The sequence below is a fragment of the Platalea leucorodia genome (genome assembly GCF_965183815.1).
Source record: "Platalea leucorodia genome assembly, chromosome: 9".
Taxonomy (NCBI): domain Eukaryota; kingdom Metazoa; phylum Chordata; class Aves; order Pelecaniformes; family Threskiornithidae; genus Platalea; species Platalea leucorodia.
In genome coordinates, this window is record NC_138831.1 from 36653549 (window position 1) to 36666570 (window position 13022).

The 13022-nt window shown below is 44.1% G+C and overlaps 1 protein-coding gene across 1 annotated transcript in view; it reads left to right on the plus strand.

The window, feature by feature from the left end:
* Positions 1 to 1160: 1160 nt before the first annotated feature.
* The window catches only part of NEDD4 (NEDD4 E3 ubiquitin protein ligase), a gene marked incomplete at its 5' end in the record, with an annotated part of 62517 nt that continues 50655 nt past the window's right edge, over positions 1161 to 13022 (plus strand). The window contains one exon of the mRNA XM_082322626.1: positions 1161 to 1247. Coding sequence (XP_082178752.1) covers positions 1203 to 1247 — 45 coding nt within the window. The remainder of the gene's footprint in view (positions 1248 to 13022) is intronic.

Consider the following 13022-nt stretch of genomic DNA (forward strand, 5'->3'; position numbering starts at 1 on the left):
CTCAGGCTTGTAGAAAGGCTTATGGCTATAAAACTCAGACTAGAACACCCTACTTTGTAATTTTTTTAGCACAGTTCTTCCTGTTGTCCTCTGATGGCTGGGAAGGCCGGTGGGCAGGCAGGGGCTCCCGAGTGGTTCACGGGCAGCTGTTGAAGGCAGCGTGAATTCAAGCCATTTACAAAACCATCATGGAACCAGGTCCTTCCAATGGGAGCGTGGGTGATGGCTGGGAAGCACCACTGAACGGCGATTTGGGAACGACCTGAAGCGTTCAGCCGAAATGTTGTCATGCTCCCTTACTAATGTGCTGCTATACCCCTTGTAAGTTTGAAAGGCGTGGCGAGGCAGAATTTTCTTTTGAGAAAATGGGAAGTCTTTACAACGTTGTTGCTTTGATTCAGGCAAGGCTTTTACAGTTTATCTTTCTCTCTCCTCTGGCATTCTCCCTGCTTGGGTCTTATGTCAGGTCAGCTCCTTACACAGCGGGGACTTCCTTCCTCCTCCCAGAACCCTGGGAGGCAGCACTACCTCCTCCTGGCAGGCAAGGTCCTTTCTGCACATTGACAACGATTATTTTTTCCTCTCAGTTTTCCCCAAATTTTTGCAATTCCAGAAGGTTCCCTGGATGCAAGGGGTTTAGGCAAGAGCTCCCACAGCCTGCGCCTGGCCCTCAGAGATGTGGGGAAGACCCGGGCGATGTAAACCACAGGGAGAATTTTTAGAAAAACGATTTTATTCGCCCCATGACCTGGCGCCCCTCGAGCAGGACAGGGGGCAGGCACGGCGCCGTCCCCGCGCCCCCCGCCGCGGGCTGCAGGCCGCCCACAGGCGCGGGGCGCCCTGAGGGGCGGTGGAGCTGAGGGAGGCGGGCCCGCCCCGCCGCCGGGGGCCGCGCGCCCCCTCGGGCTGCCCGCGCGGCGCGTGTCTCCGGGCGGGGCGCGGAGCGAGAGCCAATCGGGAGGCGCTGCCGCCTCCCGGGTGGGCGGTGGCGCGGCCTTCTGCGCCAATCAGGCGAGGCGGGGGGCCGGGGAGAGGAGCGGGGCGCGCGCCCGCGCCGGTGGTGCTGGGGGGCGGCCGCCGCTCGCGCGCCCGCGGCGGGCTGTGGGCGGGGCTGTGGGCGGGGCGGCGGCGGACCGCGCGGCGGGGCGGTGGCGGCGGGTAAACACGGCGGCGGGGCGACGGGGAGCGCGCGCCGCTCGGCCATGGCGGCTTCTCCTGTGGAGGTGTTCGGGCTCCCGGGCGAGGAGGTGAGGCCTGCGACCGCCCCCCCCCCCCCCCTCCGCGCTTCCCGCTTCCTTCCTCCGCGGAGGGCGGGCGGCGGCTTCCCCGCCGGGCCGGGCGGGTCTTCCCTCAGGGCGGGGGTTTCCTGCGGGCCCGCCGCGGTCTGGCGTGGCGGCGGGGTGGGGGAGCGGGGCTGAGGGGCGGGGTGCGGTGAGGTGAGTTGGGGGCCCCGGCGGGCCCGCCCGGGAGCGGAGCAGCGCGGGGCCGGCGCCCCCGTGGCAGCTCCGCTCCGCACCGGCTGCCGGGCCGGCCCCGGGCGGCGGCGGGGAGCGCGGTAAGCTGGCGGCTGCCGTGTCTCCTAGCACCGGCATTCCTGTCTCTAGGCTGCTTTTGGAAAGCCGTGCGAGCCTCCCCCTATAGACGGGGACATTGGCCTGCGTTGGGCAACTTCCTCGTGACGGTGCTGGATGGGCGAAGCGGGATTTCTTCTCCCCCCGCTCCCTCCCTCAGTGCTGAAGAATAAAGTCTTTGTTGCAGGCTTTGTCACAGACAGTGTTTGACCCACTGGAGCGGTGCGTGGATTAACATTGTACGGAAGGTGGTTTGGGGCCTGAGCGGTGGTGCTTTTCTCTGCGTTGCGGTAGCGAGAGTATGAAATCTTGTGTGCGTTTCAGTGTTTTTTTGCAATAAACTCGTGGGTAGCTGAAAGTGACTTCGACAGCGACTTCTGTCATGAGGTGGTGGTTCCTGAGCACGTGGGGCTTTGGAAGGTGGCTGATACTGACCTACCGGTTACCGTGCCCAAGGGGTAGACCGGTGGGGGGGTTTTTGCACTGTAACTGTGGCTTGTGCGTAGGGCAGAATATTAATGGAATAGTTAACTTTATCAAGAAGAAAGAAGGTCACTTTTTTTTTAATTGCAGGTACAGGAAGACTAAAAGCTGTATCCATCTGAAAGCTGTTTGGTGACCTGTGTGAAATGTCAGTCTTTGAGCCAACGGGATATTTTACCAAGACTGTCTTTGATCAGCTCTTTTTGTGTCCAGGCGGTGATGATCTCTGTGTCATTGCACACTTGTTGCATCCTTAGCAGGAATTCACTTTATTAAAACTATGAAATATTATTCCTAGTCTGTTAGCATGGCTTTTTTTCTCAAGTTCTCCTTTACTTCTGGAGCTCTCAAATGATTTTTTTTTTTTTTCCTTTATCTTAATATTTGAATTGTATACAAGTTCTGACAGAAAATTAGCACAGCATGCTGCAAGGGTTGCATAGCACTTCCCATTGCAAGACCCTATTTTCAGTTGCTAGTAACTTTTTGAGGCTATCTAGTTGAACTAAAACATTCCATGCCTCGGGCTCTCTATTTTAACTTTGTTAAACTTTGGTCAGTTTAGTTGTTTCTTAGCCTCCCTTGCTATGGGGAAAATATTTTGAAATCTGGTCAAAATTGAACAATTCTGATCTTCCCTCCATCCTTTTGAGCATGAACTTGTTCCTTTGGAACAGCTGGGGGAAGGGGGAGAAAGTTTGAGTATGTAACAAATCTATCAGATCCAACTTTTTCCATAATTCAAAAGCTTACACAAACTTCTTCAAGTTGCAAATGTGAAAAATGTGGTTTGTTTATGATCAGAGACTTTGATATTCAGTTGGTGCTTATTGATCCACATGTAAAGAACTTGCTCAGTTTTTTTCATAGTTTTGATGTGCGATTCTGCATGCACAAATGACAAAACAAATGATCTTAGGGTTATAGGAAAACTGCTGCCAGCTGCTTCTGCCTAGGGTACTAGAATGGAAACTACAGTTCTGCTTCCGTCTTCCCGGAGTTTAAATCTGGAAATTGCTTACACAGAATGACAACAAAAACACCAAGTCAGAAACCCAAATCATATAGAAAGCAGCATCAGGGAGTTTTCTGTAAAAGCCTCCCCCACCCTCATTTTGCAGGCTTTTCATAGTTTATGCCCGTACACTGCTGCTTCCCCAGGGCTGCTCTGTGACCCATTCTGCAAGATGGATTTGTGTGGGGTATGATTCAGAATTGTCTGGGAAAAGAAAGTGGTGTTGTCTGCAAAACCTCTTTACTTGTTGCATCTATTGCATAAAATTATATGGTAAATAGAATAATTGTAAATAAGTTGTAAGTAAAATAAGGAAGGAAGGTGAGAAGTTGGTCTAATTGTTGAGGCAGTTGAATACAGTATTAGAGCGTGGATTTTTCCTCCCCGTCTTGCCCCCCTGCCCCCCCAAGTTACGCATTTGTTCTAGATTTCTTGGTCAATGGTGTATCAGTCAGTTGGACTTAATATAAGGATTGCTAATATGATGTTGCTGACACAAACAAAATGATGAAGAAGCTGGGATGAAAAGGAAGCTGTAGCTGAGGTTATTGTGAATACAGTGGATTATTGTATATGCTGTATTTAGGTATCTGAATTTCAGTGCCTGAATCTAGCAGATGCAGTTGTCCTTAATTTCTCTGGCTCAGTTTTTCTTCTATAAAATGGATATAGTATCCTTCTGACACCCATAGGACTTCTTATGCTTTAGTTGGATATTGAAATAATGAGCACTGGAGAAGTCAATGGGGAAAACTAATAATTCTGTATTCAGAGCAGGGTCTTAGCAGTGTGTGCAAAATGAGGTCTGGGGTTACATGATGAAAAATGAAGACAGGAGAAAATACAAAATAGTAGTTTGTGAGCAATACCAATTTTGTTTACTTAGTACGGTGTCTGTCTCTTAGAAAGAAATAGTTTATGATTCTATCATCAAAAGCTCTAATGAGAGGAATATACAACAACAGGCTAAAATGAATATAATCCAGGGACAATATTAGACTAAAACTGAATGTTGATCACATTTCTGAATTTTTTATTGTGAATTATTTTACATTGCAGGATAGTATATAGAAAAAAGGCAAATGAACAAATTATACACCTTGCTACAGCTGATCTCAATGCAGAAAAATAAAGAGCTCTAATAACATTTTAAAAAATGACTTTTTGTCTTCTCATGAACTTTTTTTTAATGAGAAAAGAAATGCCTATACTTCCCACCTCCAGGTCAGACTTTCTCTCATAGTGCTCTTTGCCTCAGGCTGCTTGACAAAATCAGTTGGGTGCATCAAGTGCTGCAGACTTTGTCTTGACCTGTGAAGTGGGTAACTGTGCCTGTTGTTGCATACTCAGGATACGTCTACCTTTGAATATAGTTGTAAGTGTTGGTTCAGATCTGCAGGAGTGGACTGAGGCAACGGCTGCTGCTGTCATAGCAGTGGTAACTTTGCTGGTGCTCTTAAATGGGCTTGTTGAGGTGGGGTGTCCTTAGCTACAGGGTTTTTGGCTGAGGGACTTTCTAATACAAAACTGTCAGGTTGCTAAGACTTGGATTTCTGTAGATTAAACACTTTGATCAAGCATTTTCTGACACTGAGCTATTCATTTCTAGTTACTGTGTTTCTGTGACAATTGACTGCAATACTAAGTACAGCATTTTCTAACAGTAATTGTGGAATGATTTTTCAAAGACTAAAGGAAGAATCGTTGGTATCTCAGCTAATGCTCTGTTATTTCTTTGGTTACAGAAGGACTTATATTTTTCAGTGGTTTGCTGGGTTAAAAATGTAATTGTTAAAGAACTGTCCAGAATGACAGCGTATTTATTTCCATTAAAATAACGTGCTTGTGCTGTAGGGCTTTGGAGTGGTGTTTAATAAAATGACGCCACTTGTCTGTATGCATGTATTTCATAGCCAGTTTAATTTAAAAATTTATGTATGTCAGAGTTCTTGCACTCCCAGCCTGAATTAAGGACTTTCTTATTTTGCTTAGCTCTTTTTGTATTGCCTAAATAATGTAGGTTAGCTAGTAGGTTAGATCTTTTGGTCTGTTGTGTCTGTTATGTTTGATTTGTTTCAGGGATCAAACTAGTAATGGGAACTTCTCATAGGCAAAAATAAGCTTCCCACTTGTATGCATTTGCCATTTCAGGTTTCTCAGTCTCTTGAGAGCTGTCCTATGTAGAAACAGTGTTCTTGTTTTGTGCAGGTCAAATAAGATTTCTCATAATCATACGGTATTTCATTCTGGAAAGCTTTAGGTGCATTTTTATATTCCTTTAGGTTGTTTATGGTTATCTAGCTTGCTGCTGCTGAACTGAATGTCTTGGATACATGGTTTGTCTTCTCTACTTACCCCACAACCCTTCTCATATCGCTATATTTTAGAGATGATGCTGATGACCAGAAATCTTTTGGACATTACTTTGGAGACTGACATGGACTAGTCTTTCTCTGGATTGCTTCTGACGAAAACAGTAATTTTGTTTGGGTCATTTGTGCCTGAGCTTTAGGCAGGCCACTGCTTCTGTTCCTGTTCAGACCCTATGGCCTCCCCAGCACCTCTGTACTGGACGTCTGCTCCATCTGACTGTTCTTATATGGGGTGCTCAAATAGAACAAAAAAATAGACATGCATGCCTCTGTGCTTCAGAAACGCTCTGAATTTATTCTAGGCTGTGAAGGACTTGCCCATTGCAAGGTGTGATCTGGAATCCAGTGTATCTGGAATAGTTTAGACACATAGAAATGGTGATGCTTGCTGGTTTGGGGTTTTGAGAGGTTTTTTGGGTTTGTTGGTGGGTTGATTTTTTTTTTTTTTTTTTTTTTTTTTTGAACAGTGATATAATTTGTGTAGATCTGATGGTTTCCAGAAGCTATCTTAGGTACCTGGGATTTTTTAGTTTTTTGGTGGTGGTGTTTTTTTTTTGTTTGTTTTTTTTTTTTTAAAGCCCTCCTTTCACACTGAACTGACAAGCACTGACTGTGACTGGATATTGGGTTGCACATGTTGAAAAGTGGTTTGGTGGTTGTTTTTTTTGGTTTGGAGTGGTTTTGGTTTTTTTTAAAGTAAAATTCTGTTGACAAACAGATAACTCCATTAGTGGACTCTTATCTTCTTGAATCTTTTCCTTAATTTGCAATCGAACAGAGGTGTTAAATACAATCTGTAGCAACATCCAGCATTTCTTGAAGGATGAGACTTCCTTATTTATGAACACAAAATGCTCCTATGGTACAATTAACGTTTAAGTTCTTTTAGTGAGTTAGTAAGACTGGACTGTAACTGGCAGGTGGAAGTTAATGACTTTCATGATGTTTACAAGATTGATTAATGTAGTTCTATAGTAGGAATCTTCCTGAATCTGAAACTTGCTTTGCTTGCTTTGAGAGAATTTCTTCAAAGAAAAATGGTTCAGCTCTGTTGGTCGCTGTAGAGGGGGAGGAGAGTGCTCTCTGGGTTGTGAAGGAATGGTCAAGATGGCAAAGTCTCCTTCCCGCTTTCTACCTCCTGGTGAAATGAACTGGTGATGCTAACAAAACTTATTATCATTTAGAGGTCACCTAACATATACGTCTGCCTCACTTGCAAGGTCTGAATATTGCAGGAACTACTTTCCTTCAGCTAAGGCTCACCATTCTGTGGGAAATGCTGTCTTTCAAATGAGATAGTAGGTTTCAACAATAACTTCACTGGGGCTATTTCTCATGCTGTCAACTTTGTATCTATCCCCTGCTGGAATTGCTTAAGCTGAATATAGCATATATAAGTGCTCTTAGCTAGCCTGATATTATAATGACGTGTTGGATTTTTTTTGTTTAAGATCTAAAGAATTTTATTATAATTCTTAGTACCTCTTTCTCTATAATATATGAGGAAGGTCTGTTCTTAAATGTTGTTTTTAAGGTTAGACAGGTGAAGGATGTCAATATCTTCTGGACCGCTTAAGGGAAAACATTCTGTGCTAACCTCAGCGTAGGTAATGGAAGAGCCAAATCCTTAATTATTCAGACTCTGAAAGATTTATTTGAGATGAAAAGACTGCTTATCGCTCTAGTAAATGCCATTAAGGAATTTGTTTTTGTGGTGAAACACTCAAACATAACTTTTATGGTTACTAATGATCTCAAGGTAAAAAACAAAACAACCCCCAAACTTTTAATGCAATTTGAAAGAAGTAAAGTGCTCTTGAATGGTAGATACAGGCTAGGAAACTTGCTAAGATACGGGCTTTTTAACTTAGAGAAACACAGCAGTTGCAACTACTAAAATTGGCAGATGCAGGAAGCTGTCTATTCAACTGAAATATGTAGTCACTTTAGCTCTAAGTAACTTTCAGCATCGTTTCTGAGCTGCTCCCAGGCTTCAGAGCCTTCTGTGTGATGATGTCGGTCTTTAATCAATGATTTGTGCTTGAAATACAAGCTACTAGTAGGGTGAAGCTGGGTACCTTGAGTAAGATGTCTCACAGATTTGAGAAGCACGCTGTAAAAGAAACTATACATTCATGGTGTGTCTCTCTTACGCTAGTACTTATTCTTTAATGGGGTCTTGGCTTTAGTGTACTTCTACCCATGCAAGTGTCCTAACTTTTCTTGCTGTTTATAGTTGTTCCTTAATGAAGTCAGCAGTCTGTGTAGATATGCACTGCAGAACTCTGTATAATAGTTTATAATATCTTTTTTTTTTTCTTCCCCTCTACTGACCTCCTGGATCTCAGTAGATGGGATGGGAGGAATTGTTCTACATGGGACGTAGAACACATTCAGCCTGTTGAACATCCCTTCCTTTTTATGCTCTTTCACTGGGCAGGCTATTTACTGGTTTCAGTTTTGAACTTCCAAACTATTGTTATGTTTATTTCGGCTTGCTTTATCTGCGCATACCCAAAGCTGAATTTTCTGTTCTCTTTTTATCTGTACACTATATGCAGAAATGGTATGAAACTTAAGAAAGCCTTAATCTATAATTCCTGATATTACCAGAATCTTAAAAGGTGATGCTGCTGACGGTTTTATCATTGTGATATCCTTTGATGCTCTTTTCTTGGCTTGATTTAGTGGTAGTTGATTCTTGACCTGTCTAGCTGGAACAAAACAATAACAGGATGTTATTGCTGAGAGCAGCTGTTTACTACAAAGTGTGCTCTCTGTTAGACTGCTCAGACATTTTTATATTGGTTTCCTCAGAAAAAGCTGTCTAGTAGTCCAGCAGATACAACCATTTTATGTTTTACATTAAATTTACCATCCTGTTTTTGGTGTTTCCTTACGTCCTGTGTGAGTCTCTTCTGTAGAAGTATATTGAAAATCAAAACCAAAACTTGAACCAAAGATTAAAATAGGAAAGCCAATAAAATTAATTTTTTAATACTAATCAAATATGTACTCTGAAGAACACGACTCCTAATTAAAAACTTTTCTATTGCGATACAATTATTCTAATTTATCTGAATCTTGTATGTATCTTATTCATGTCAAACTGCTTTTTCTGTATCCCCTGCTGGAGGTTTGGGATGTGTCAGGAATCGTTCAACCTGAGAAACGGATTGCAACTTGCTGAAAACTCCTGTAAAATTGTTTGGACTTGAAGTGTTTACATTGACATCAGAGAGAGCCTTTGTAGCCACTGAATTAGATAATAGCACGTTATGTGTTTTGTCTTACCGCTTCAAGCGAAGGAGAACAGTTAGGAGTGTAATACGTTTGTAGTTGCATTATTGGATGTTGCAGACCTTAATGACTGGCAAAGGTAAATGCCTCTTATGCCTCTTGCTGGTGTAACATTATAGTGTTTCAATGCACACTGTAGTGTTTCAATGACAAATTTTGAGCGTCCGTCCCCCCCCCCCCGACTTGGGTATAGGCAGCAGCTAAAACTTTTAAGGTGACAAGTTACAACTCTCTGTTGTAATCTTGTGAATCTTATCACATTTAGTTTGTGTAGGAAATATCTACAGTCCGTGGAACTGGCAATGCACTCTGGCGGTATGCACATACATGCATATATACACACGCATGTGTGCACACTCACGGACTGGAGTCTGTCTTTGGAGACTCAGACGAGGATCGCACTTTATCATCATTCTCTGTCTTGTTCAGTGTTTTGTACTATAGTCATCACCATGTCGTAATTTCTTTATTTATGCCTTCTTTCTCACCCTTTCTTTCTGCATATGCCTTTTATTCTGTCTTCTGCTCTGTCTTGGACTTCCACCGCTAAAGCAGGAGTCACTCTTCCAGTTGTCGTTCGCATTATTTTCCCACCATGTGAATTTGGGAAGGATGGGGGTGAGAATGGTCAGTGTTAATACCTGTCCTTTATAGTCATTGACTATAAACAGCTGTAACCCAGGTAAAACCATTCTATTCTGACAAAGTTGTGACCAAGTTTTGAACTCCTTAAAAGCTTGAAATTTCTTTCCAAATGCTGTTTTCTTGCCCAAAATGAACAGTTCGAGAACTTCTCACCGTAATATATATTTATTGAATCTGGGTAGATACGTAGTGACTTCTGTGGAAATGAGACACTATCCCGTTCTGGAAGTGGCGCTTTATTAGTTTGAATCTTGCTTGGCTGTGTAGAGGACACATTTTAAAACTGTTTTAATAGGCATATATAAAAAGGGTTTCTGTGTTACAATCAGTTCAAAGTATCACAGGCTGGCAGGCATTGCCTTTGAAGCTTTAAGTTATTGATTGTCTACGTATCAGCTCAGAAACCTTCTATTTCATCATCTTGTTACACACTATCTGTTAGTAAATAGATCTGTTGATTGTGAAAAGCAGACCCAGCTATTTTGACTGGTTAATCTTGAACATGTACCTTAGAATATACTAATATGATTGACAATAGAATAATGATAAAACCTGGAAGTTCATAGTAGAATCATAGAATGCTTTGGGATGGAAGGGACCTTTAAAGGTCATCTAGTCCCTCTCCCCTGCCATGGGCAGGGACATCTTCAACCAGATCATGTTGCTCAGAGCCCCATCCAGCCTGGCCTTGAATGTTTCCAAGGCTGGGGCATCTACACCTCTCTGGGCAACCCGTTCCAGTGTTTCACCACCCTCACTGTAAAAAATTTCTTCCTTATATCTAGTCGGAATCTACCCTACCATTCCCCCTTGTCCTATTGCTATTGGCCCTGCTAAAAAGTCTGTCCCCATCATTCTTATAAGCCCCCTTTAAGTATTGAAAGGCCGCAATAAGGTCTCCCCGCAGCCTTCTCTTCTCCAGGCTGAACAACCGCAGCTCTTTCAGCCTTTCCTCATAGCAGAGGTGTTCTAGCGCCCTGATCATTTTTGTGGCCCTCCCCTGGACCCTCTCCAACAGGTCCATGTCCTTCTTGTGCTGAGGACCCCAGAGCTGGACGCAGTACTGCAGGTGGGGCCTCACCAGAGCGGAGTAGAGGGGCAGAATCACCTCCTTTGACCTGCTGGCCACGCTGCTTTTGATGCAGCCCAGGATGCGGTTGGCTTTCTGGGCCGCGAGAGCACATTGCCGGCTCATGTCCAGTAAGATAACTAACTTGCTGATTGAGCTCTGTAAAGGATGTTTTGTCTGACTTAGACCAAGAATTTTTGGACAGTTCAGTCTCTGTGATATGTGGTAGCCTTATCCCCCCCACATACCTCAACCCTCAGCTTTAAAAATATTATATAACCCCTAAAAATAATTTATCCTTGAATTTGTTAGGAGCAGACTAACTGATATAAACACTCAGTGTCATCTGGACTTCATTTGTATGGAGCTGCTCCCTGGCAGATTCAGTAGTTTAACCAATACTTCCTCTCCCACACTGTTTTTACCTGATTCATATTGGGGTGCTTGTATTCTCAGAGGGAACAGCTTAACAGTTCACAGTTCTAGTGGTGAAATGATCTGCCTGTATTTTGTGTATGACGCTGTGTTGTGGGCCATTATTGTGTTCCTTTCTTTTCCCCACCCCCCCCAGCCTCCAAAGTGGCTGGCTGTCAAATGTCGTCAAAAGAAGCTGAACATCCTTGCCCAATCTCTACAAACACGCCCTGTACAACTCTGTGCCCAGAGCTGCTGCCTTTGATGGGCTGTCGTGTGAGCATGTCTCTCAGAAGTGCACGTCTGTGTTAGAGAGCAGCTGGGGACTAGGGCATTAAACCTGTAAGACTCCTAGTGTGTTCAAAGCAACAGTGCAAACTATCTCTTCAGCTGTACTGACGGAATAAATTCAGACTGACCTCTCCAAGTTAATGTCAGGACTGCAAAAGCGTGGGTAGGCATTTATGGCCAGGAAGAGGCTCTTGGGGAGATAAATTGGTCTGAGAGCACGGTTTCCTAGACAAGCTGCAGTGCTGCTAGACATAGCTGGCGTGTTCCTGGTTACTGACTATGTGCCTATCTCTTCCTATGCCACCAGAACCACTGGAAGCACCGCAGTGGTGGAAAAGAGTAGCAAGGTGAGCTTGAGAGTGTCTGCAGTCAATATAGAAGTACAGGCTGCAGCCTGTGTGTCTTTGACCACAAAAACACTCTCAGGCTGCAGCTGCCTGTGGATCTACAGAAGCAGTTACTGATCCACCGTTTCTTGTACAAGTGGCTACAAAGGGGGCAAATAAGGATCTCCTGAGCAAGGTGAATGAAGAAAAGGTTCACAATTAGCTTTGAAACCGTGAGATTTTGGGTTTGAACTTATTCCTTGTAGATGCCAGAATCAAGTATCGGATGCTTTGTCTCCATGCAGAGCTTGCATCGCCTAATCTTTGGCTGCATGAAATTGGCTTCAAACAGTCCTGGAACTCCTCAGCTGCTCATCGCTTTCTGAGATCAGCGTATTTGGGGCAGCTTTTGTGAGCTGTAGCAGCGGTTCCGTAGCAATTCTGCCTGTCATCAGTGAGTGGTGACAAAAGGTCGTATGGTCACAGCGCAGACCGGTATCCTGTCAGCAGGCCTCTCTGCCTCTTCAGGATGTGCGGGGTTGTAGCACAACGGGTCCTTCCAGTGTAAGGCACTTCTGACTGCATTTGGATCGAGCTGTCTGAATTTCTCCTGATCTGCCTTGTGCACTAGTGTGACCAGAGAATGGGGAACCTAATCTCTTGCAATTAAGTATTGCCGTTGCACGTTAGCATGGTTTTTTCCCTGAAGTTTCTAGTCTTTATAGCTTGGAAAAGGAAGAAGTGGACCCTTCAGTATCACCTATCAGTATAAAAAATACACAAAAAGGTGTGTGGTGGGTTTTTGGGGGGTGAGAGCAGTTAGTGGAAAAAGTCAAAGTGAAAAAGGAGATCTGCGGGGAAGATTGTTGTGAACAATTCAGATTTTTTTTTAAACTGTTTTTGTTAATCTAGAAATATATTTCTAAATGGCTGTTCATACGCAGATGTCAGCTTGCTTAGTTCTGCTGGGCTAACTAAAATCCTGTAGCTGTCCTAATTTGGCACTGACCCCAAACAAATAATACTCCTTCAGCAAGGCATGTTTAAATTAACCTTCAGCATGCCACCCTCAGGTTTGTGGCTTCTTGTTTCCTGAGGTCACGTACAAAGCAACTTGTCTTTTTGTAAAATACCATTCAGATAAATCTGTATTATGACACAAGTAAACAAACGGTGTGATTAAGCCAACTGTAAAATCTGAGGAGTGTGGATCCTATTTCTGGGATCTCCCCCGTGTGGACTACGTTGATGCCCTGTTAAGCCTGACTGTGAGATGCTGTGCCCAAAAGTATCTAATTGTCTTTACTTTTCTCATGCTTGAATAACTGAGAAAAGCTTGTGGTCTAAGCAACTAAATGCAGATGCCAGAAAAGGTATTTGTCTTTTAGGGCAGTGTATCCTACACCAACATCCGCTCTTGGTCTTTCTGAGAAGGAGACAGCGAGATCGTTTCTGGAGCTGGATTCTGTCAGTTGGGTCTCATGGGCTGTGACTGAGGACCCTCCTCTTGTTGGGAGAGGGTAGCAGTGCACTGAG